The sequence below is a fragment of the Lissotriton helveticus genome, chromosome 3_1, assembly GCF_964261635.1.
Source record: "Lissotriton helveticus chromosome 3_1, aLisHel1.1, whole genome shotgun sequence".
Taxonomy (NCBI): Eukaryota; Metazoa; Chordata; class Amphibia; order Caudata; family Salamandridae; genus Lissotriton; species Lissotriton helveticus.
In genome coordinates, this window is record NC_136061.1 from 1,931,620,772 (window position 1) to 1,931,647,241 (window position 26,470).

The 26,470-nt window shown below is 44.4% G+C and overlaps 1 protein-coding gene across 2 annotated transcripts in view; it reads right to left on the bottom strand.

The window, feature by feature from the left end:
- The window catches only part of SPG11 (SPG11 vesicle trafficking associated, spatacsin), a 573,976-nt gene that overhangs the window by 529,941 nt on the left and 17,565 nt on the right, over window positions 1–26,470 (bottom strand). For both annotated transcript variants that reach the window (XM_078682963.1, XM_078682964.1), the window contains exon 3: window positions 25,182–25,360. In XM_078682963.1, coding sequence (XP_078539089.1) covers window positions 25,182–25,360 — 179 coding nt within the window. The remainder of the gene's footprint in view (window positions 1–25,181; window positions 25,361–26,470) is intronic.

Here is a 26,470-nt window from a genome sequence, read left to right on the forward strand (position 1 = left end):
CTTCCCACACCTTCCTCCCCTAGGGTTTCACCATACCTCCGTACCCTTGCTGTGGGGCAGGCCCCCTGCTCTCCCACACCTTCCTCCTCTAGGGTTTCACTATACCTCCGTACCCTTACTGTGGGGGCAGTCCCTTGCTTTCGCACACCTTCCTCCTCTAGGGCTTCACTTTACCTCTGTACCCTTCCTGTGGGGCAGACTCTTGCCCTCCCACACCTTCCTCCCCTAGTGTTTCACTATACCTCTGTACCCTTGCTGTGGGCAGAGCCTTAGTCTTCCACACCTTCCTCCCCTAGTGTTTCACTATACCTCTGTACCCTTGCTGTAGGGCAGACCCTTGCTTCTATTATATGGAGAACAATATTCTGGCCTCACACAATCCAGAGAACTGACTCCATACACTCCTAATACTCTGATCACCTTGGAAGCAATGGCAAGCTGCATCTTGAGAAAACATTGCGCCGCTGTAGTACATTCTTGCCTCAAGCACTGACCTCTTTGCACAAGAACAGGTAGTGGTAGTGCCTCAATGGTCATTGGATCTATGGAGTGGAAGCATTACCTTAATATAATGGTAGTCCCAGCAGTACTGGTAGAACAATGATCACATTGAAAGTGCACCACTACCACACAGTCTCCAACAACATTTTATAGAGTTTGTTCGTGCCAACGTCTCCAAAAAAAAGACTTGAGGCCTTATTTCAGGTTTGGGGTGAGATACTTCATCGAAACGTGACAGATATCCCCTCCACCATATTACGAGTGCCATAGACTAAAATGTGTTTGTAATTTGGCAGACAGGATACCTGTCACATTTTCGGTGGAGTATTTAGTATGCCAAACTTTAAATAAGGCCTTATTCTCATCCTGGGCAGACACCTTAGGCTTCTAAAGATAGTTAAGAGTCCTTCCAAGCAAGGCTGCCACTACAGGCTCTTGGTGACCTCTGCCTCCAAGGGCCTTGCCCAGACCCGGAAAAAACTCTTCTGAACACTAAACAGGTCACACCATTTTGAAGGCAGGGCATGCTTGCTGACCTGGAAAAGGGGTGTTTTCTTCAGTCTTTCCAATCCAATCAACACTGGTGTGGTCCCACATGAGTACGCTTTCATCTGTGGTCCCACATAAGTACGCTTTCATCACCAATGGGGATAACAGGCCCTTGACTCCACCAAGCAGACAAGTGTCTTTGACTGAAGCCAAGCACAAGTGACCGCCACGTCACAATATCTCTTCTCAGCTCTCTGACCAAACAATCAGATTTACCCATTCATGACACCATCCCATTCTAACCTACATCATGCATTCTAAGCTGAGCAGGGAAACAGGGAAACACACAAGGACAGAGAAACTCATGACCAGGGTAGAATTAATATTTAGGGTAGAAAACATGGCTTTCAGGATTCTTACAGTAAAAATGATTGGTGATAGAAGTGTATCTGACACCTTCCAGAAAGTAGGGTGACGTTCATCTTATTTTATAGAATCTGGTAAAAAGTTCAAATGTTTTGGACCCACTACCACAGCTCTCCCGTTCTATATCTTACACTTTTCAGTCACCATGAAAGCGGTAACCATTTGGTCCAAGTCAACATGCAAATCTCAAGGAATTTCTGTGTTATGGTGAGACCTTTCAAAGCAAGTTTACATTCAACGCAAAGACTGGGGTATGCTCTTTCTTATGCTTGCCATGTGTTCTTTTGAGAAAGATATTATTAATTGATCGGTTTCAGGTTGGAATTTGGCACGTCTTATTGTTGCCATCCTTTAGGCCGTGTTTGTCTTATTAATTAGCTTTCTGCTTTCTATACCTAAATGTACTTGTACTTGATTCTCCGTTTGTGGATTTCTACTAGCCTTGGTATACTATATGTGCATTGCTCCGTTCCCCTGGGGTTAAGAGCAGTGAAGGCATGCAATGTCCTGTCCTCCTTGCACTGTATTTCTGGAGTAACCAACTTCAAAGCTTCACTCGTTCTTAATGCTGTCAGGGCTGCAACTTTCCTTGGGCTACATTTTTCGTACCATACTGGATATTCCTTGCATGTGATTGCTCATGGGCCCTCTCAGCAGAATGCATGTTTGTGGTAAAATAATGCAGTTCTCGTTTGAGTTCATCTGATTTTACTAACTGCTTAACCCAGAGTCATTTAGCACTAGAAAATATGCAAGGATATGGGCCGAAGATGAAGAACAATCACACTGTTCACAATTTTTTATAAAAATCTAGCACTAATGTCCCCTTAGCCACTCCTATCAGTAGGCAAATGCCTGCTTTTACCAACTTTTACAAATGGGGCAGCGAGGAGGAAAATCGGAAAACAACATTATTAAAGCGAAATGACTGAAATTAAATTGTGAATAAAACCAAAATGTAAATATGGAGTGCTGAAGGAAAGCAGTGGAAGTAGGGAACACTATGCAATGGAAGCAGCACCAGAAGCTATGAGTGTTGTTACACAATGCAGCAGCAGGGGGCAGTCTGCTCTTCATCTTGCTCCTGTTATCTTCCCCTACATTTCTGGTATGGCCTTCCTCTCCCAAGCAGCTCTAGGCAGCATATAAAACACCACATGTTCTGTTCATTATCCCTATAGTGTTAAATATGCTAAATGTCACTCAAAAATCCGAGGGGTAGTCAAGAGAGATGGAAAAAAAAAAGGACCCCGAAAAGCAAAGAATGGACAAGGTAGAGTAATGTAAATATTTATCTTCCCTCTTATGTAGCCCTTCCTTTGTGTCTTGTCCCTATACTGTTCTAGAGTCCCTTGTAGTTTCAAGCTCTTCCCTGACCCAGCTAGATTCCATGTTTGTCAGTTGTGAGTTGGGTCAGCTGAGAGGTGGTTTGCTCGTACCTTACTTCTTCATTAAACTACCGTTAATGAGCATCACAACATTGCTGGTATCCCGCAGTATTTATTTACATCATTTGGCGACGAGGATGGGATACGAACTCACGCGTGCAAAGCACAAAGTGTGAGGATGGTGAGAGAACTATTCCCCAGGCTAATGGTGTTTGTGAGAGGGCCAACAGAGTTGTTAAGGGCATCATACAGATGTCTTTGGCTTCTCGTGGTTTTGCTCATGACATGGTTCGTGACATGGTTTGGGCTGATCGAACTACTCCACATGATTCCAATGACAAATCTCCTTTTGAACTGATGAGGGGTAGGCGCCCTGGTACCAAATTGAATCCTTCTTGGTTGAAAAATAAAATTGTTGGACTTCTTGATATTAATCAGCCTGTCTTTTCTGAGAATAAAATTTCGTCTGGAGATCTTGTAAAGGTTAAACCTGGAAGAGTTACTAAGGGGTTAAACAAGTTTAGAGGTCCTTATAAGGTAAAACAATCTTTTCCCAATTATGTTGTTTTGGAAAATGGGGAAAAGTGGAATCTTCGCAGTGTAGCTTTGTTTGAGAGATCAAGTTCTTCTTCCTGTTCTAATCAGACTGAACCGGATTCTACTTTACCTAATTCGACTGAACCTGAATCAGGTTCCACTTCTGGTTACATGTTGTCTACTTCTGTGGAGACATTACCATCTTCTTCCAGGAGCGCTCGCAGGGAGGAAGGTGGTGGTGATGCTTTCCTGAATGAGTGTTCTCAAACTTATTCTTCATCTGTTCAGACACCTGCTGTGTTTAGAACGGTTAGATCTCGTAGACCTCCAATTTATTTAAATGATTATCTGTGTAAGCAATATCAAATGTGTTTATCTTCCCTCTTATGTAGCCCTTCCTTCGTGTCTTGTCCCTATACTGTTCTAGAGTCCCTTGTGGTTCCAAGCTCTTCCCTGACCCAGCTAGATTCCAGGTTTGTCAGTTGTGAGTTGGGTCAGCTGAGAGGTGGTTTGCTCGTACCTTACTTCTTCATTAAACTACCTTTAATGAGCATCACAACATTGCTGGTATCCTGCAGTATTTATTTACATCATAGAGGGACTGAAGTGCAAAAAGGGAGATGAAGAGTAATAAGGGAGAAAGAGAAAAGGCAAGCACAGAGAATGCTTAAGTGAAGAGAGGGGTGGTATAATGAGGCTTGCAGACTTGCCAGAATATCCCTAGGAACGGCAATTAGAAGAAGAGACCCCACTGATGTTAGGGAAGCTAGACATGAATACAAGAACAGTATAGCCATGGCTAAGAAACAATGGGACGAACAGCAATGGCAAGACTTAAAAGCTACCAGTTCTGCAAAGGAATATAGACTATTCTGGAGTATTGTTAAATGGGGGAAAGGAGGTCACCCTGAACCACCATCAAACTATGTATCACAGAGTAGTTCGCTAGAATACTTTGATCCCCAATACACATGCCGCCCTGAGGATAAGATTAGAGAACTTGTAGATCCTACCATATACCTAATCCCTCCTTTTAATAACATCGATGTAGCAGTGGCACTTGACTCAGTGTTGAGGGGAAAGGCACCCGGACCTGATGGGGTCCCTGCGGATGTTTTCCTCTATGATAAAACGCGATGGGGCCAATACATTATGAAGTTGGCCAATGCTGTGGCGCTAGGAGCCCCAGTACCAAAGTCTTGGCAAGGGGCTGTTATAATCCCTGTACACAAGAAAGGCGATAAGACTCTGCCTGGGAATTATAGACCTATTAGCTTAATAGACAAGGTACAAAAGGTGATAGGAAAAATGACCCTAGAGAAAATAATGGTCTGGGTAGATGAGGAAAATATCCTGTCCCCTTTCCAAGCAGGCTTCCGCAAGTTAACTAGCACCACAGACCAGATATTTCGCTTCACTTTACTCTATTGGAAGATGGTGCAGTTAGGGAAATGTAGCCTTTATGCTGCATTTATAGACCTACGAGCAGCCTTTGACCTAGTCCCTCGGTCCCAGATGTGGAAAGTGTTTAGCGAGATGGGCATGCCGCTCGAAATTCTAACACTAGTGATGAGATTACACGAGTCAAACTATGCGAAAATCCAGTGGGGGAGGCAAGGGCAAGTTACCACTGAATTTCCAGTAGAGCGGGGAGTGCGCCAAGGGTGTGCCATGGCCCCCAAGCTTTTCTCATTATATGTCAACGGAGTAGTAGAGCGTATGCTGTTGGGAAGCATGGATGCCCCCATTTTGGCTGGAATTAAAACTCCGATTTTATTATTTGCAGATGATACGCTCATTATCTCTAAAACCCCTAGCGGCCTGCAGCGAGCTCTCAAGATTTTTGAGGGCTTTTGTTCTGATCTTGGGTTAGAAGTTAATGTAACAAAGACAAAGCTCATGGTATTCAACCCCCACTCCAGCTTCAAAGGGAACTTTTACATGGATGGACAATAGGTGGAAAGGGTATCGGACTTTGTTTATCTTGGCATCCATGTAGCAAAGGGTGTAAAATGGGGGAAGCATATTGAGATGGCAGCTCTTAAACTTCGCCAAAATGCTGGTACTATAATTGTTGAGCACAAAAAATCTTTGACCAAGCCAATACAGCCAGCACTTCAATTATACGAGGCGAAAGCTCTTAGTTCGGCACTGTACGGTGCTGAAATCTGGGGCTTTGACAACCTAGCCTCACTAACAGTTGCTGAAAACAACTTTTTGTGAAATCTTATTGCTCTTCCTAAAAGTACACCCATGAAACCACTGCGCTATGAATTAGGCAGGAAAGCCCTATCAGACATGGCTAGATTACGACCCATTTTATATTGGCGCCGTATCTGGGTTACCGCTGAACTTGCGCATTACGTACAGGGTTTCATGGATGTGATTAAAATCGATAAATTCCATAAGATAGGCTGGCTAAAGGAATTGTGCCAAATCCTGGGGAAGATGGGCATGATGGAGCTGTGGGAGAACCCAGAGCTAGCCCAGTTTCCATCTAAAGCCTCTCTTAAAGAAAAATATTGGGAAATGGTAGCTTATCGGAATTGGAATGATGCCGACCCTTCTTCCATGGAAGGTTGCTATTTGGAAGCGAAAGTCTTGCCCAGTTTAGAGCCCTACTGGGATGTTATCACTAAGCCTGGGGACAGGAAACTATTTCCAGCTTAGAGCAGGCTCGCTCCCAATTAGATCACTAACAGGTAGATGGGCTGATGCTCATTCTGATGTCTGTCCGGTTTGTAAAAACGGAACTGAGAATATTTCCCACTTTCTTTTTGTCTGTAGTGCCTATTCAATCCCCCGACGGGTTTGGCTAAGAACGATGTGTAAAACGTTAGGTACGAGGGATAGCAAGGAGGCTCTAAGATTAATTTGCACTAGCACTTTGCCGGTTATATCTGTGGCGGTTGCTAAATTTCTGGGGTGGTCTTGGTCCATTAGAAAGAAATTTCTATTGTGAAAAACTTCTGGTTTGATCAATTTTTGCTCCGTAGCTCCCATTTGCACAGATAACCGGAATGCCTAGATTACGTAACTTGGGTACCTGCTGGAATCATCTCGCGATCATATGTATATAGATTGATTTATTGATGTATTTTTATTGCTGTCAAAATGCTTTTTTCTGACTATTTTTACTAAAAAAACTCTTCTTTTTAAATTGTATTAACAAAATTGAAACGATAAACACTGGAGTTTGTAAATATATTTTAATACTGAACATATTTGTTCTTTTTTAACCATGTACTATGCTTTTATGAGTTTTATCTCGAATAAAGCAAATTTGACTGACTGACTGGCTTAAGTGAAGAAATGAAGAAATGGAGGTAGCAGCACAGAGAACAATAACAAGATTAAATAAAAAAGGATTACAGATTAAGTAATGGAGGAGTTTGCATAGTTAACGGGAAGGGAGCTCATCAAGGAGGAAGTAGAGGCGAACAGTAAGGGCAAGATTTCAGAGGAGGAGGTGAAGGAGGCCACATAGAAATGGTAAAGGGATTATGTAGGTGAAAGAGTAGGTGTCATCACAGAGAACTGAAAAGGCAGATTACTGAGGAAAGAAGAAGAGGAAGAATAACCAGAAATTTAAAAGAGTGATGCTAGAAATCATGGAACTACAGTAAACAGTACTAAAGAATGATTAAGTGGATGAAGGAGTAGCAATAGCATAGGGAATATTAAAAGAAGATACAATTATACGAATAAGAAGCACAGAAACTAGTAAATAGAGGTTACAGAGGATTGAAGAGAATGAAGCAGCACAGCACACACTAAATGTAGTTACAGGGGAGAAGACACCACAGGGAATTGCCCCAATCTCCTTGCAGTCACTTCCTTACATGATAGGGACCCAGCAATTTCAGCATCATGGCCTTCAACACGGTCACCCTGCTTCCCTGTTCTTTCCCCTCTTGTTGCTTTCAGCCCTACTGGCATTACCAATCAGCACCTCAAGTCCTCAGCCTGCTCGTCTTTTTCCATATATCCTTGTTATTGTTTCCCAGACAACCTGAATTCTCACCCTAAATCGACACTTGTTAATGTTACTGCAGCAGTGAAAAGGAGAGCAAATTTTATTGACACCATTTTGTAGCACAGTAGCAATCAAACATTAGCGTAACAGGACTTGCAATTTGGGAAAAAAATACTGAAAATGCCGTTATGACACACTGGAACAGGCATTGGTAAAGCCAATAGGTCTTGCCTATGCGAGAGCTATTGGCTTTAGCAATGTGTTTAGCCATGCTGTACACCAGTGTGACTGCTGTTCAGTTTGCCTCACAGTTAGTGACGTGGCATGGTATGGCGCGGAGTGCGGTAAATTGGACTGAAGTAGAGCGAATGGGATAGAATGGAGTAGGGTGGATTGGGGTAGATTGGAGTGGGGGGCTGTGTAGATTAGTGTGGTAGTTTGGAGTGGAGTAGATTGAATTAAGGTAGATTGGAGTGAGTGGAGTGGGGTAGATTGGAGTCGAGCAGATTGGGTTAGATTATAGTGGGGTAGATTGGATGAGGGTACATTGGAGTAGGGTAGACTGGGGTAGGGTGGAGTGGGATATATTGTGGTAGATTCAAGTGAGGTATATAGGAGAAGAGTGGTCTGGAGTGAATTGGGTTAGATTAGAGCGGAGTGGTTTAGACTGGAGTGGAGTCGGGTAGATAGGAGTGGGGCAGACTGGATGGATTATACTAGGGTAGAATGGAACAGAGGGGAGGTAGATTTTGGGTAGTTCAGAGTGGGTTAGATTGGGGTAGGTTAGAAGGGGCGTGCTGCTGTTTCAGACTTTCACAACACTGCAGCTGTGGTTCATCATTTACACTCTGCTGGTGATATGTCTGATTTATCCAATAGCATGGCACCTTTTCCTTGTGATCTTGTTTCTATATCCTGTTGGCGTTGCCTTGCACCATGATAAATGTGTAGCTACTATCACCACTGCATGAGAAGAATGCACTACATTTATTCATAGGTTGGCAGAAAGGATTAGATGTAGTTTCAATTATATAGCAGAAGCAGACAGCCATCAGCCAGCATCCCAAACATCCATAAACCATCTCACTTAGAATCTCCGGACTGTAACATTCCCAGGTGTTACATACCAAATGTTCTACAGCTAATTTAGCCCACATGCCAAACATTCCAACTAATACATCACAGGTGTGACATGGAGCAGTAAAGAGACTGTCTTCCATTCAGTGCATCGCATTTACACTTTTCTACTAAGGTTGTAAGGCTAGTTTGCTCCTCCAAGTAGGACATTGCTTCCTTCATTTACTTCAGGATATGGACAGCCGTCAAGCTGGCTCTGCCACTCCACCTGCCTCCTCAGTAACATGTCTTCTGCGTCTTTTCTTCCATCATCCTTTTTTCTCTCAATGTCTTGAACTGTTCTTTGGTCAGACTTCTGATGGTCAACCTATTTAATCAAGGGTACCCCAACATTCCTTTAAGGCTCGTGTACGCAGGAAGAATAACAAAATATGTATACAAAAAACCCACCACTCTCTTTATCTATAAAGAATCAATCAACAATGATTACTAACCCACGGTTATTTCACAAAATATTTGTATTACATGTCTAATATTCTTCAGGAAAAATGCACAGCAATAACTCAAACCCACTACATTTATATATTAATAAATGTAATATATTTTCTTTCAGGTTATATTAAAAAAATAAACATTTTAGTAATACTTTCGTCAAGCACAAAAGCAGATAAATAAAACTGATCCACAAACCCCATCTAATCTCACATTCATAACAAGCATTCAATCAGTCACACTCTAAATAAAACTCCCAACCAGCCGGATGTCCTCAAAAAATCACAATGAGGAGACCCCTCTCCAGTCTTCCATCAATATGTCTTGACCAAGTGGCTCAACAAATGGTCAACGCATGTTTAAACAACCTCAATAACTTAAAATCACCTTCTTCAGGACCCTTCTTCAGTATCCCTTTTGCGTGTTCTAAATGTATGGGGTTTGTGAAAGGGTCATGCTCTAACTTTATATATCGGGCTTGTCTCATCATTCGCTAGTTGACTCCAAGCATAATTTTCAATGTGCATAACCGTTACATCTATGGGTTTAACCAACCACCTAAGACGAGTATAGCGTTTTAAAAAGGAGCTAAGTCCCAAGATGTATTGAATACATACATTGTGCCTGCAATTGGCCTGGGAAAGGATATATGTGCAAATAAGTGGATACCGAAATTTGCAGTGGAAAGTTTTTCAGTGGTTATCCTGTGACTTACAAGGTCATCATTGCCCTGAATCCATAGAGTTATGCACATTAACAATTATGCTTGGAGTCAACTAGCGAATGAAGGGAAATGCCAGATATAAAAAGTTGATATGAAAAGGGATACTGAAGCAGGTGGTTTTAAGTTAGTTATCGAGACCACTAAAACATGCGTGACCGCGTGTTGAGCCCTTTGGTCAAGACATATTAATAGAAGACCGCAGAGGTGTCACCTCATTGCGTTTTTATGAGGACATCTGAGGGATTGGGAATATTATTTGGAGTATGCATGATTGAATGCCTGGTATGAATGGGAGATTGGTTGGGGTTATTGGGTCTGTTTTATTTATCTGTTTTTGAGCTTGATGAAATTGTTATTATGAAAATTTTTATTTTTATGTACTTTGGAATTTTTTTGATCTCATTTGTTAATTTCAATGATTGAAGTGTGTTTAGGTTATTGTTATCCATTTCTCATGAACAATAGAAGCGAAAGAAATGTAATTACATTATTTCGTGAAAAAACAGTGGATTAGTAATCATTGTAGGTTAATTCTTTATAAATAAAGAGGCTGATGCTTTTTTGTATACCGACTTCTGATGGAGTCCATAAAAAAAAAATCCTGAGGTGGTCTATTAAGAGGACTTTTTGCTTTTGTGTACCAACTGTCCCACCCACCATCACTCCAAAGTCTAATGAAAGCTGAAGACTTCAGTTCATAATTGTGCTTGTTTGGGTTCTTCAATTCTTACTATCATCTAGTGTTTATTCTGGAATTCTAATCACTGGACTTTCCCAATTACCCCCCATGTGGTCTCCTCTGCATTACTCTCTCTTCCTTCACTTTCATCCCCACTTCTACTTGTGCCTCTAGTTTGGTATCATGATGAACCATACCTTTCCCACCTTTATTCCTATAAATAGTGCTACTACTATATCTATCTACTCTTACTGTCAGCCTATTTGTTGCCCCACTCTTGGACTTGTTCGCTGTGACAGAAACATGGATGCCTCAAATGAATACGGGTTCAACCCAAAACAATGCTCTCTTTGCCCTGGCCCTCCCAAACACGCAAACCATCTGGGGGTCACTGGAAGCATTTGTAGCCTGTAGCAGCCTTCCTGCACTCACTGCCCTTTGTCCTCTCATAGCTCCCCCAGCTTTAAATTCAAATTCTCCATCTTCTCTGGCTCTACCTTCCTGGGTTTTCTCATTACATATGAACCATTGGTCCCCAAATCACGGTTTTCAGTGAGACCTCAACTTCATTATCTTCCTCTTTGTATCAACAATCATTCAGGTCTTCCTTTAAAACTTCGACCTACATCAGACCTGCCCTCTATGGTCTCCTTTTTCCTTCTTCTCAAGGATCCCTTTGCTTCACTTTTCTTACTTCTTTTCATTCTCACTCATTTTCCTTGATTCCTCCAACAGAGCACTCTTCTCCGAGCTACTTTCTTGCTTGTTTTATCAACTCTCCTCCACCTTCTCCCAGACCTAACTTCTCTCTCTATCGTTTCTGTCAGATGTGCCGATGCCCAGAGATGGTTCTCTTCAGAACTTAAAACCCAGAAACTGGCCTTGCGCCAACTAGAGAGGCAGTGGCGATGGGATTACTCCCCTGACAAGAAAACTCTGTATACATCAGTCCGGAAAGAATATATGAAGGCCATCATTACAGGGAAAGCCGCCCATTTTTCTTCACGTATTCTCAACTCTAACAAAAGTTCTAAAGAAATCTTTGTTATTATGAATAGATTGTCCAACCCAGACAGGGTCCTTACAAAGGTCATGCCCTCTCAAGCTCTGTGTAACTCTCTAAATGACTACTTTATAGAAAAAATCATTACCATCAAAGCCAGCATCCCTTTGCACCCCCCCATGGCACCCGCCGCTACCATGCACAAAAACAACTGTACTCTCAGATGTTTCCCCCCCATTAGTACCAAGACCTTTCAGGAGCTCCTTGTTAAAGTTAAATCAGGAGCTCCCTCTGACTGCTGCCCACCTCACATACTCAAGGACTGTTTATCAGTCTTATCCAGGTCCGACTCTGACACTACTGAACGATTCACTCACCGCCGGTCAAGTTCCTAAAGCCTTCAAAAAAGCCACTATGGTCCCTCTTCTGAAGAAACCTGGTGCTGACCCTTTGCTCCTACCTAACTACCGTCCCATCTCCCTTCTCCCGTTTTTGCCAAAAGTGCTAGAGGCTCACGTTGCCAAATGCCTGTCTGCAGTTTTTGAAGAATCTAAATATCTCAACTCCTATCAGGCAGGGTTCCAGCCAGCCCACTCTACTGAAACTGTCATCTTGGCTGTCCTGGACACTATCCGTGACAACGCGGATAAACGTTCCCCCCAATCACACTGGTGCTATTGGATCTTTCCGCCACCTTTGACACGGTCGACCATACTATCTTGGTTGACCACGTCAAACAAGCTGGCATTCTGGGTACGGCGGCTCGTTGGCTCTTCTCCTTCATGGGGGACCACCTCCAGGCCGTCCGCCTAGACCACTTTTTGGCCCCACCACGCAAAACCACTTGTGGTGTCCCACAAGGATCCGCTCTCTCACCCCATCTGTTTAATCTCTATATCTTCCCCTTAATCCAGTCACTTAAAGACAGGAATGTGGCAGTTTTTAACTATGCGGATGACCTGCAATTGGTCTTCCCGATCGACAATTCCCACAGTTCCATCACCGAATTTCAGGCCACCATGCTACATATCCAAAAGTGGATGGACCACAACCATCTTAAGTTAAACCCTGGAAAGACGGAGCTTGTTCTCACTGGGGACAGTCTTAAATTCTGGGGTTCTCATTACTGGCCGTTAGAGCTAGGTCCTCCTCCATCCCCCTCTCCTTCGGCCAAAACATTGGCAGTTACCCTCAACAATGACCTGTCACTAAAAACTCAGGTTGGCAGGGTCATTTCTAAATGTTTCTTTCAATTGAGGAAAATCAAAAAGATACATCAGTTCCTTACACAGGAAGCCTTGAGCCAAGTGGTGGTCGCCACTGTTTTGTCCCTTCTGGACTATGCCAATTCAGTATACTTGGGCATGCCTATATATTTGCTCAAACGGTTACAGATGGCCCAAAATCAGGCGGCCAGATTGATCCTTCATCAACCTAGGTGGCAGTCTGCCACCCCTTTGCTAAGGAAACTTCACTGGCTCCCAATCCCTCAGCTTTGTGCCTTTAAGGTGGGCTGCCTTATTTTCAAATCCTTGCATGGCAACAACCCCAAATTTATTAACACCTTAATATCTAGGCACACTCCCAACCGGAACATTCGCTCAGCTCACCTCACACTTCTTACCATCCCCGTATTCAAACGAGCTCGACAGGGCAGCTGCAGATTCGCCACTCTTGCCCCAAGACTGTGGAACACTTTTCCGCTGGAGATCCGCTCCTGCATCGAGCTATTGCAATTTAGAAATTCCCTTAAGACGTGGCTATTTGCACAAGCCTATAACTAAAGCTACTGATAAATTCTGAGCCTTTATAGGGCCATGAAACCACCCGATGTACGTGCGCTTTATAAATCATTATTAATATTAACATTATTATTCCTTTATTCTGCCTACTTCTTTCCTCTGTTGTTGACGCTTCTCGTTGAATCCTCTCAGTCCCTCCTCTCCCTTTGAATACTCACCACAAACCAGGCTCACTTATGTCATTAACACACACCATTTCCATTCTCAATAAGTGAAAAGTGCCTGGAGAGCTCTTTTTCAGAGGTATGTTTACCTCTGCAGGTATTAGGAGGAGGAGCCTGGATAACAGCGAAGTTATTCTCTCAGCCTATACATGTATGCTACTCTTGGTTCTGATGCCCACAGCTCAGGAGATCTGGGAGGTCATGTGAAGGAAGCCTGCACCCTACTTTGGGGATAACTGAACAAAGGTTCCTGAGCACTCCACCTACTAAGCCAGTTTCTCCTCTGGCCTACAATTTATAAATGTACAATGATCAGCAGGGGGGTAACAATATATTCAAAAGAAACTGCTACGCAGTTGACCATACCATGATTACATTTATCGATCAACGGTTCAAGGAAACTATTCTTTCAAATTTATAAATGAGATAAATAGATACACATTCGTATATCACTTTGATCATTCTTGAATTCCAACACCAATGATAGTTCTCTTGTTACAGAGAGAGAGTCATTGGACTCCATAGTTCATAATTCACAATTCTTCCAATTCATAGTCTTATTTCCAATTAATTAAACTTTTAATTAAAAAAGGCTGTGTTTAAAATCAGTTATCCACAATCAGACTGCCAACATGTGTTTTGCGGTTACATCACCGCTTAACTGGAAGTTAGAATATAAATTGGAAGAATTGTAAAATGATGAACTATGCAGTCTAGGGAATCTTTTTCAGTAACAAATGAACTACCATTGGTGTGTGATTTTAAGAAGAATCAAGCGGATATATGAATGTGTATCTTTTTTCGATATATGGAAGACATTTTTATTTGAACTGTTGATCAATAAATGTCAAGAGTGCAGCAATTTCCATTAAATATATTGTTACTCCTCCACGACCGATCATTTTACAGCCTGCACACACAGTACCACTCCCTGCAGCTACCAAACTGACACTGTCTGCAGCACCCACAAGTCCATCTTTGGCATCTCCAGCTCTCGGACAATGCATTTATTAAGATTCTACCTTCTCACAGCTTCTGAAGCCAACAACATCCTTGGTTTCCAATGCTGCGGAGATGCCCATTCTGCCTACCAGTCAGGAGCTCAGCGGTTTCTGGTTATCTTTGTCTCACAGTTCTCTCCAGCAACAGCTGGGTCCCCAGGGTCTGCCATTTCCGACTACTAGTTGAAATAGAAGCCAGACAACAGTGACTTGGGGAAGTCCTAATGGATGAGCAAAGGGCCCTTTGGGGTGAAATAAGGAGGCACTTGGACCATAGGTTAATCCTTATCATTGAGCTATGTCCGAAGTTCCACTTGGAATAAATCAAACACAAGCCGGCAAAGAAGCACATTCTGTTTGCTCCTTAGTAAAGCAAGGTTCTTAAGGAGAATCTGGACCAGTAGTGGTTATTCTCTTTGCAAGCATAGGACTGCATCCAACAAGTACCTAAGACTTCATACCCCGTGATTCCTGGTCTGGACAAACCAGACAAAGACATGGATGGGAGAGGCTTTCCAGAAATTACCTTTTTTCCTTAATTACATAAAATACCGGTTATACAAAGATAAATGAAACCAAAGATACTGTCCTAGTGGTGCCTTACATCTGCTAGTAAGGCTTTTACTCAATGCTATTTATTAAGCACATTATACACCTGGATAGGTGCTGGCCTTCTGAAGGTGCAGGAAAAAGAGTTGGATGAATCGAGGCCCAATGGAGTAGCTACTAAAAGAGATGGGCCTTAGATTTCTTATGTACACTAATGTAGGCCTGAGCTGCTCTTATTGAGGATGGAAACCTGTACCAAAGATTGTAATTAAATCTGCATCCTCCCCTCGTTCCAAGTTTGTGGGAAGGTATAATCAAGTGGTCAAGGACCCCACTGCAATGCAGGTTGGCAGGGTGAAGAGTAGGGAAGGTTTACTTCTAAATTATTTTAAAGACCATGGAAACAAGTTTAAAGTGAATCACTGCCTTGAACAGGCAAACAGTGAGGTCTTCCTGTGAATCTCTGAGCTATGTTCATGTTTCAAGAGACTGAACAAGGTGTACAATGAAATTGCAGCATGGATACCCAGTTTGTTGTTAAGCAACGTTTCTAGCTAAATTTTATAAATGCTGGTGTTGGGGAATAAGAGACATAGGCACCCTGGCACATAGTGCATTATATTAGTTACTGAAGTAGTTGACGGTTGCTTCAAAATCTAATGCATGTTTTTCTGGCCCTATCAGGTTGCAGTTCAGTCATCGAACAAAACAATATCAGAATAGTACCACTTTTTGAGGAGTGATACAGAGGCAAGGTGCATTGTCAGATCAGCAGCAGTAGCCAATTCTGGACTGTGTTTGTCAATAGAAGGGATTTACCAAAACGCAGTGGGAGCGTTACATCCTGAAGTGCAATGAAGCATTCCATGCCAAAAAAACGTAAATGCTGTATTGGAGTCATTTGACTGCACAACTTGTTGGCCTTCTGGTTTTTAACAACGTCTAAGTATATCAAGGTGTTTTTGGGGGTGGGGGGGAACAAAAAATGCTGGATTGGTCAGCAATTTTATTTCAATAAACACTTGTGTGGCATGTTCACAGACCTCACACACTATTTCAACAGTATGCAGAATGCCATGTAATGGAGAAAGTGCTTTAAATAAAGTAGGAGAGTGTTGGACTCTAAAATGTACAACACATTGCAGAAGTGTACCCTTAACCCCTTCGATGCTGGCCCGTTTCCGCCGCTGTGCGGTAAACAAACGAACAGGGCGGGGCCGTGACGAACCCCAGCCGTCATCCGCACACGAGCACCGCGGAGCGTGACGGCTGGGGTTCGTCACCAGCATGCAAGGGGTTAAAGATTGATCACAGAGGAAGGGCAGAACCATGAGAACAAACTAGTTGAAGACTCCGCCACCATTTTCAATCACTTCAGAAGGATGTCATGAGACATGGGGCCACATGCAGCTGAAAAGTTGAGCATGACCAAGTGATCTCCCAAATCTTTTTCCGCTATTTCTACGGCCTCATTCTATACATCCAATAAGTCTGTACTATAGCCTAGCATGAAACCTGACTCGACAGGGAAAATGCATCAGTGGTTGTCGAAGAACTTGCTTACATAAGCCAAAATCTTTTCCAATATTTTTGCAAGGACATGTAGCCTCATAGACAGATTGTACAAATTCAGCAAGATAGCTACAATAGAGATGTATACTCCACTCCAAGACTCTTTGACACTCAGGACCACACCAAAGCTGCTCCAATTTAGGAAAGAGTCGAAGACTCACCTTTTTGAAGAAAACCACGTCACAATGTGAGAACAATAAACCTCTGCACCCAAAACTCAGGAGCCTCTGCCATAAATAGTTGACCCAAATTTTGCTCTGATCCAGCACAGCCCTTTCCTGCCTTTTAGCTAGGTTCACACTTATACAAGTACCTTATACATAAATACATACATTGAAGTCATAGTGACTTGACAATGAGGCCTTATTTGATGATTCTAAGGGCAATCTAGCTGCCCCCAACCAGAGACGGCCTAAGCGCTACTTACCAGTGTCTGGGCGTAGAACTGATCTTGAACCGAATCAACATCTACATCCACCCATATTTTTCCACAACTCATTCGGTCTTGTCTCCCTGCCAATTGTGGTAATGGCTCCAAATTCCCTAAAAGTTGCTTTATTTTCAACTATCCCTGATTTGGCCATATCCCCATCATTAGATACAGTGTCTTCCGAAGTCTCAAAAGATTTTATTTTAAATATTGTTGCACCATTTTCGAAACCATGCATGGCCGTAGCCTTGGTCTATTTATTCTTTTGTTCACCTCATGCATTCTTCTCTCAATCCCTCGCCTTTGCTTCTACTCTCTTGTTCATCTACTCTATATCACAGCTTTCGTCTTGCTTCTTCAATTTTCTTGCCTTATCCTCAAAAGCAGTCCTACCCCTAGATATTCATCTTTCTACCACCATCTCAGTTTTCTGAAACTAAAACATACCTTTTTACCTCTCTTTCATGATATCCCAGCCCAATTACCTTATCCATGAATTTCTTCCCATGATAATCCTCCAACCCCACATAATCTACTTCATGCAGTATTTGTGAAATCAACAAAGCCATTGCGTTCTACGGTCATTCACCCTTCTGCTGTAGACAACAATTATATTTTGGTAAACCTTGTGAGGGTGCACTTTAACAGCTACATTAATCTCTAAATCTAGATTTGACAATGTAATTAAGGGCAGGGTGGTTATGTGCATGCTGGGCTAGCTGCATTACAAACTGAATATTTTTAGGTCTCGTCCTCGAGACCTATTGTCGTTGAAATGCCTCTCAAGGGAGACAGGCCGGGGCACGCGCGGCGATTGGGGTCTGAGGACGCGCACGTCCAGCCCGGCGCCGTGCACATCTCCTAAACACATTCACAACAAGTCAGCTTCTCGCAATCGCGCGCGCACTCATACAGCCACACTCATGCGCGCACACACACACACACACACACACACACACACACACACACACACACACACACACACACACACACACACACACAGTCTATTTCCTAGTGTCTTACCGGCCGGAATCAAACTCCTGAGTTCCGACGTCCATTACCTCGACTGCCTCTCCGTTCTTCAGCAGGCTAGAGCCCTCCGACTCTGCCTCCCTGCTCTTCAGCAGCAACGAGCCCTCCGACTCTGATGTTCGGCGAATCCACCACCTCCAGGCGGATCGAAACTACGGCTCCCTCCTCTACAACGAAGACACCATTTGTTCCTGGAAGTGGGGACACTCGAGCTGCCGGTACTGAATAATGAACAGGATTGCTCTCCTTGTTTAGGAACAGTGCACAGCTTCGCGCAATGCATGCCGGGCTCAAGTTGGGCCAGTGATAGCGAGGACGCCACGCCTATGAAAACTCGTGTTTTTACTTTCACTTTCTTTGACTAGCATTGCTCTCTCGCCTATTCGCTGCGAAGCTGTGCACTGTTCTTAGAGTCCTCACCTCTCTAGCTTGCGAGGCTGGGATGTAAACGCGCCCTGGCACTGTGACTAGTCATCAGCTGCCCGCCACTGCTTAATTTGTGCCAGTGCTAAGCACCGGCACTTTTTTCTCTGGGCCGGGTATATTGTAGGGGTGGGCAGAATGAATCATTTGTAAACATTCACGCACAGGAAACCTCACTGTGAGGTACAGAGAAAACACTGCTGCCTCCGGTGAGGGATAGGGTTTCATCTGAGGGAGGTACTCAGAGGATAGCGATGCGAGGCAGGCGGAGGAGCACTGTGAGGAAGAGAAAGAAATTAAGCTGCCCTGCTGTGTGAGATTTGTATATGTAGGAGGAGCTGGGAGGATAGCGCTACGAGGCAGCGCAAGCCGCTCTGTACCTACTGGCAGTGGTCATCTGAGGTACGGGAGCATCTCTGTCAGTTTCACAGTGAACAGTGCTGTGAGGTACAGAGTGAGGAGCGCACCTTCCAGTGGTAGTCAAACTGGTTCATGGAGGAGGCGCCCAGAGTATAGCGCTGGGAGGCACAGAGGGAGCAGCAGCGCCAGGTGCAGGTAACAGTCCTGTGAGGTACGTACATAGAGCAGCCTGTGGCGTAGATGGTGCTGCACTATGAGGTACAGAAAAAGCATCAAACCCTTCAGCAAGTGTCAAAGATATACCTCGAAGAAGCGCCCAGAGGATAGCGCCGAGAGGCGCAGCTGTAGTGCACTGTGAGGTATAGGCAGCGGGAACACGGTGCGAGGTACCTGCAATACACCTGTGAGGTAGCACAGGAAGCCTGTGTCATACATGGTGCAGCTCTGAGAGGTACGTGGGTAGGACTGTGGCCTCCAGTGAGGCGCAGGCTTGAGGTAGAGTTTCACATGGACGGTGTACTCCGAGGACAACGCTGATAGGTGCTGCAGGAGTGCTGTGAAATACAGCGGGAGCAGCAGGGCCAGGTCCAGGTAGCTGTCCTGTGAAGTACGTACGTGGAGCAGCTTGTGGCTCATACAGAGAGTGAAAAATGAGTAGCACCGTGAGGTAGAGATGGTAACAAGGCAACCTCCAGGGAGGTGTATGATAGAGGCCAAGTTGTGTAAAGACGAATTACGCAGAAGATAGAGCCGAGAAGCGCAGCAGTAGCACGCTGTGTGAGGTACAGCGGATGTGAGGTATATGCAGTAGTCCTGTGGGCTGCGCACAGGGAGCCTGTGCTGTGACACACATGATGCAGAACTGAGAGGTATGGTTGTGAACACTCGGAGGATAGCGCCGAGAGGCGAGCAGGAGCAGCGCTGTGAGCAGCAGGGTCGTTTACAGGGGCAGCACTCTGAGGTACAGAGGGTATAGCGGGTGAGGTACGTACACTGTGCAGCGAGGTACACAGGGTGTGCGGCACGCAGCCAGTAGCATCTCTGGGCTCTGTGAGAAATGATTTTTGAGCAGCTGTCAGAGCCTTTGTCAGTCTGTCAAAAGCTCTGTCCGTGTGTCCTTCGCCTTATCTCTTCCAGTCACCTCTCTTTCTTTACCTCCCATCAATCAAACGTCGTGCTACGGGCCCCCTCTCTTCTCATGTCTCTGTTGGAAACTCTCTGCTCCTCGCTCTGTCTCTGCCTCTACACCCCGTGGGCTCCTCTGTGTGTCTCACATCCTCGGGCCACCCCGTCTCGCGGTATTATTTACCATTCTGTGCCTCGAGCTAAAGCACCCTGCAAACACAACATAACCCTACACAAATAACATAACGCAACCTAACATAACATGGGTATTTGTTAATCACACGTTCTCCTTTGGGTATCTTGGCGCTGAATAACAGATGTTTATTGTTACCCAACTCAATGAGACTCATTTTATCGTCCTCAGAAGGATGAAATGCTGAGTGGACCCGGTCTACTTACCTCTGTGCTGTGGGTCTCTGAGTGTGAGTAAACGGACAGTGTCTAACTGTATGACTGTGCCGTGAGTCTCGGAGTGTCAGTAAACTGTCTAGTTACTTTCCTCGGTCTGTCTGTGTCTGACTATACTCAGTGCCTGACTGAGCTGTTGGTCTCTAAGTGTCTGTAAACGGTCCTCTCTAGTTTCCACTGTCTGTCTGAGTCTCAAATAACGTCAGCCCACCTTCAGGTGTCTCTGAAGCACCTCCAGCCATGCCTCCTTTCCTCTTTCTATTCTTGCTTTCTTACACCCTCATCCATTTCCCATCCTCCCATTCCTTGGTGCATTTCTTCCTTCTTCCTCATTTCATTCCATAGTTTCTTTTTTTCCTGGTCCTTTCTTCATCCCTTCTTTAATTTCTTCTTTTCTTACCTTCAACCCTTCGTTCTGCTTTCCTTCCTCATTTCCTTTCTTCTTTCTATTCATCCATCACACATCATCCACTTCCTTTCTCCCTCATTCCTTCTTCTATCCCTTCATTCCTTCCTTTTACGTTATTTTCTTATTTCCTCCTTCTTTATCCATTACTCATTTAATTCCTCATTCCATTACTCACCTTCCTGCCTGAATTTGTTGCTGTCTTCTTTGATGTATTCCTTCCTTTATACCTTTCTTTCTTTTAAACAGCACAGTACAAGCACATTCTCTTTAGTTTATAAAGCTGCCTCAGGCCTTCAAATGACCCTACTAATGGTAAAGTTTGAGTTTACACACATTTTCTAATTTGAGTTCACTTTAAAGTTGTTGCCATAGGCTTCTAAAATGTTACAATATGTTATATTGATTCGCACAGCGCACTAATCAGGTGAGGTCTTTGATGTGCTTATGTGAAGAACTAGGTTTTCAGCTTCTTGTGAAACTCAAGTGAGGAGGTAGCTCTAATGTGTTTAGGCTTGTGGATGTGGGTGGAGGTCAAAAAAGGAAGTGGGTGGCGCCACTGGTGGTTGTGGACTGAGCCGGGGAAGTGGGTGTGGCCTCCTAAAAAATGTGAGCACCTGCACTTCATATTTTACAAATTAAGTACTGAACTGGCTGCCCCTGTCTTTTCGTGGCCCGCATGAGCCTGGATTGCCCCGCGTGGTACGCTAGCTGAGTCAGGAGAATGGCCACCGGCTTCTCGTTCGGGGCCGGTACCGCCACCCCCACCCTGGGGGCGACCACAGGAGGCACCTCCACAGGTGGAGGTGCTTCTCATTCGGAGCGGTGGCACCAAGGTAAGGAGATTCATTGAGTCTGCCCTATTTGTCTGTCTTTCGAAGTTAGATAATCCGAGGCTATTCAACACCAGTGCTGAAGTTCTCGCTCCTTTTTATATGTACCCCCACCCTTGTTGTAGCCCCCATCTTCGAGAATTGCAGAGGATGGCTAGATGTGTTTTATTAGGCTGTAACCTGAAACTTGTTTCTCTTTGTTGCACAGTCTGTGCGCCTAGTTTAACTCTTGTTGCAGTCTGCCTGGCCAGTGTGTATTTATCATTTGCACTACTTTCTGCCTGATTAGTGTATTTTTACCTCTTGTTGCTCAATGTGCCCGGCGAGTGTATTTTTACCACTACCTGCTTATTTTGCTTGGCTACTGTATTTTTTCTCTATGCTTCACTATCTACACACCTATTGTATTATTAACTTTGCTACACAATCTTCCTGGCTAGTGTGTCTTTACCTCCTGCTGCACATTCTGCCTGGCTAATGTATATGTATCATTTGCTGTGCATTCTTCCTGGATAGTGTATATTGCCATTTGCTGCCTATTCCGCCTGGCTAGTGTAATTGTACCCCTTGCTACACATCCTGCCTGGTTAGTGCATAGCTTCCATTTTCTGACCATTCAGCCTGGTTAGTGTATGTTTACCTCCTGCTGCACATCCTGTCTATCTAGTGTATATCTATAATTTTCTGCACATTCTGCTTGGCTAGTGTAATTATACCTCTTGCTGCACAGTCTGTCTCGCTAGTGTATTTTTACTTCCTGCTGCACATTCTGCCTGGCTAGTGTATTTTTACTTCCCGCTGCACATTCTGCCTGGCTAGTGTATATCTACCTTGTGCTGCACGTTCTTCCTGGCTAGTATATATTTGACATTTGCTGTATACATGGCCTACGTATTTTCTTGCCTATGTTCCCTGGTTGTGATTGTTTTTCTTGCCTCTCTTCCCTGGTTGTGATCGTTTTTTCTTGCCTCTCTACCCTGGTTGTGATCGTTTTTTCTTGCCTCTCTACCCTGGTTGTGATAGTTTTTTCTTGCCTCTCTAGCCTGGTTGTGATAGTTTTTTCTTGCCTCTCTTCCCTGGTTGTGATTGTTTTTTCTTGCCTCTGTTCCCTGGTTGTGATCGCTTTTCTTGCCTCTGTTCCCTGGTTGTGATCGCTTTTCTTGCCTCTGTTCCCTGGTTGTGATCGCTTTTCTTGCCTCGGTTCCCTGGTTGTGACCGCTTTTCTTGCCTCGGTTCCCTGGGGCGTTACTGGGCAGAGGTGGGCGTGTGGTGAGGGGCAGTGGGTGCCCAGGGCACGGACAACAGTGCACCGGCTGGCCTGTGTCTCTGTGGCTCTGTGTGTGTGTGGCTCTGTGTGTGTGTGGCTCTGTGTGTGTGTGTGGCTCTGTGTGTGTGTGTGGCTCTGTGTGTGTGTGTGGCTCTGTGTGTGGCTCTGTGTGTGTGTGTGTGGCTCTGTGTGTGTGTGTCTGTGGCTCTGTGTGTGTGTGTGTGTGGCTCTGTGTGTGTGTGTGGCTGTGTGTGTGTGTGTGTGTGTGGCTGTGTGTGTGTGTGGCTCTGTGTGTGTGTGTGTCTGGCTCTGTGTGTGTGTGTGTGTGTCTGGCTCTGTGTGTGTGTCTGGCTCTGTGTGTGTGTCTGGCTCTGTGTGTGTGTGTCTGGCTCTGTGTGTGTGTGTCTGGCTCTGTGTGTGTGTGTCTGGCTCTGTGTGTGTGTGTCTGGCTCTGTGTGTGTGTGTCTGGCTCTGTGTGTGTGTGTCTGGCTCTGTGTGTGTGTGTCTGGCTCTGTGTGTGTGTCTGGCTCTGTGTGTGTGTCTGGCTCTGTGTGTGTGTCTGGCTCTGTGTGTGTGTGTGTGTGGCTCTGTGTGTGTGTGTGGCTCTGTGTGTGTGTGTGGCTCTGTGTGTGTGTGGCTGTGTGTGTGGGGGGGCTCTGTGTGTGTGTGTGTTGGGCTCTGTGTGTGTGTGGGCTCTGTGTGTGTGGGGCTCTGTGTCTGCTAATACACTCGACTACTCTCTAATGCTCACCTATTGCCATTGTAAATGACAATACCATTTATTTATGTTTAAAAAAAAACAAAAAATGAAAAGAATGCCATTTGCAATGCCAATAGCTCTAACTTTAACAAATACGAGACCATTGCATTGTAAATGCTTGTTTTACTACTTTGTTTGCAATCTCATACCTTTCTTTAACATTCAAAGTTTTTTTACATTTCTCTATTGCCTGGGTGCTCAATTATTTGTTAATAAATGTACTCTCTTGTGCCTCTTGCCATGAACTGATTATTGGTGAAGCTTGGTTTCCAGTGTGCGTTTTACACTTAATTTTTATGAACCATCTAGTTGCCCATGCATTTGGCTAGTTAATAATTGCACTATCCCTCCTTTTTACTACACGCTGCAGTCATAATTGATTCTTTACATTTCCAAATAATACAATTAATGTTAATTAAAATTCAAGATGATATGTATTGCATACCTCTTCTTTTTTTATTAATTGCCCGATTAAAGCTTCGTACTTTGTGTTACTAAGTTTAGAGCAATTTTTTTATTTATGGTTTTTACAACTGTTATACTAATTCCTGTGCATATCATGCTTAGTAATTAGGCAAGCTTCATATGTTGAATAAATCTATCGCCACGTGGATTAGGAATAAACGACTAATGTATTTCTCCACTTGGAATCAATAACTATCAAAACCCCTTCAATACTTGGGGGCCCATAGGGCCCGCCATCCCGATGTAAAATGGGACCGCCCGCCATAAAGGCGGCGGTCCCGTGGAGGCCATTAGGATGCGCCCGCCACACTGGCGGGCGCATCCCGCATTTTTAACATTGCACCGCCCGCCGCAATGCTAAAAATGCACATTGTGCACTTCAATGCACAACGTGACAGGAACCGTGCGGTGCCTGTCATGTTGTACAGTGAAGTGCAGGGGGGTACCTACCAGGTGCACCCCACACCCCCCAGAGTCCCTGGGAGCCCGCAACCGGCCCCCACAAGACATTCCCGCATGCCTTTCCATGGCGGCGTTGCCGCCACGTAAAAGCATGTCCCCGCCTTCAGCCTAATATGGATGGCGGTGTCTACACTGTCACCATATGTAACCCTTTTCCGCCCGGTCAACTCCTTGACCGGGCGGAAAAGCGGCGGACGGTCTTTCCGTCCGCCGCAGTCCGCCCCCGCCATAGTAATATGGCGGGGGGAAATAGGTGGCGGGCGGGGAAGGATGTTGGGCGGATCGCCACCGCCCGCATGGCGGTGCCGATCCGCCAAACATCCTAACGGGGCCCTTAGTGTCAGTATCCAGAGATAACTGCTGTGTGATTGAAATCAACTATGAATAAATAAATAAATAAAGATTTCTGGATCATTAAATATAAGCAATATAAAAGTGAATTTGGCAATTATAAATATATACTGCCATAAATAAATAAATGTAAGCTTAAAGTGAATAGGGGAAGGTCTAATAGAAAGGTTACTCACTAGGGATCGAGGGACATGCCAGAAAAAAGAGGTTAGAAGGCTATTGAGGTGCTTAGATGAGAGTACATGAAAAGAGGAAAGAGGGAGGAGGTACAGCAGAACAAGGGGGAGAAACATGCATGGATAGATTTCATAGGTACACATTGGATATTAAATCCCAATATACTAACAATAATATAAACCATATTAAAACTAAAGCTACAAATCCTAGCCTGTTATTAGAAAGTGCCTGTCATGCAACCACTGACAAAGTAGGATTTACGCACCCCATACAGGTAGGAAAAACAGAAGGTAATAACTCACTGGTGCCATCTGCTGCTAGCAACTGCTTTAAAGTATCCGGTTTACAGCCACAAATTTGGGAGATGGCGCAATTCTTGAGGTCCAGCTCGTACACCTGCACCTCCCAGTCATCTCGAAGGGTCAACATCTTGGGACTGGCAATTACACTCGCACTTTCCTTCTGTTTTTCCCAAATGAATCTAGAAGGGAAAGAAATAAGAACACCGAATTTCCTGTCATTGACATACACGACCAGGGCCTGCATCAGATGTACACTGAAGAGACATCAAAGATGTGACGGGTTGTACAGCAAGCCTCTGCTACACGGATGTGGCAAAGAGTGTCCTGTGTTAAGGAAGAACGAGTAACGGGCACATTCCATCTCTAGCTCCTACATCCACACACAGCCACAATTCTAATCCTTGACATAAGACATGCTGACCTCGAATAAGGCATGCACCAGTTCATTCACTCAGCTCAAAGTACTCTGCAAGCATACCCAGCACTAGACAAAACAGAGGCACTCGAGTACAGACCACGGTGTAGAGGAATGCAATGAGAGTAGATCCAGCTAGATGAGAACAACAGGGGCCTTTACAAAGACCTCCTTTGCTTCAGTTGGAGCAGCACAACATGCACCTTTACAAAGACCTCCTTTGCTTCAGTTGGAGCAGCACAACATGGACCTTTACAAAGACCTCCTTTGCTTCAGTTGGAGCAGCACCACATGCACCTTTACAAAGACTTCCTTTGCTTCAGTTGGAACAGCACAACATGCACCTTTACAAAGACTTCCTTTGCTTCAATTGGAGCAGCACAACATGCACCTTTACAAAGACTTCCTTTGCTTCAGTTGGAGCAGCACAACATGCACCTTTACAAAGACTTCCTTTGCTTCAGTTCAGGCAGCACAACATGCACCTTTACAAAGACTTCCTTTGCTTCAGTTGGAGCAGCACAACATGCACCTTTACAAAGACTTGCTTTGCTTCAGTTAGAGCAGCACAACATGCACCTTTACAAAGACTTCCTTTGCTTCAGTTAGAGCAGCACAACATGGACCTTTACAAAGACTTCCTTAGCTTCAGTTAGAGCAGCACAACATGGACCTTTACAAAGACTTCCTTTGCTTCAGTTGGAGCAGCACAACATGCACCTTTACAAAGACTTCCTTTGCTTCAGTTAGAGCAGCACAACATGGACCTTTACAAAGACTTCCTTGGCTTCAGTTAGAGCAGCACAACATGGACCTTTACAAAGACTTCCTTAGCTTCAGTTGGAGCAGCACAACATGGACCTTTACAAAGATT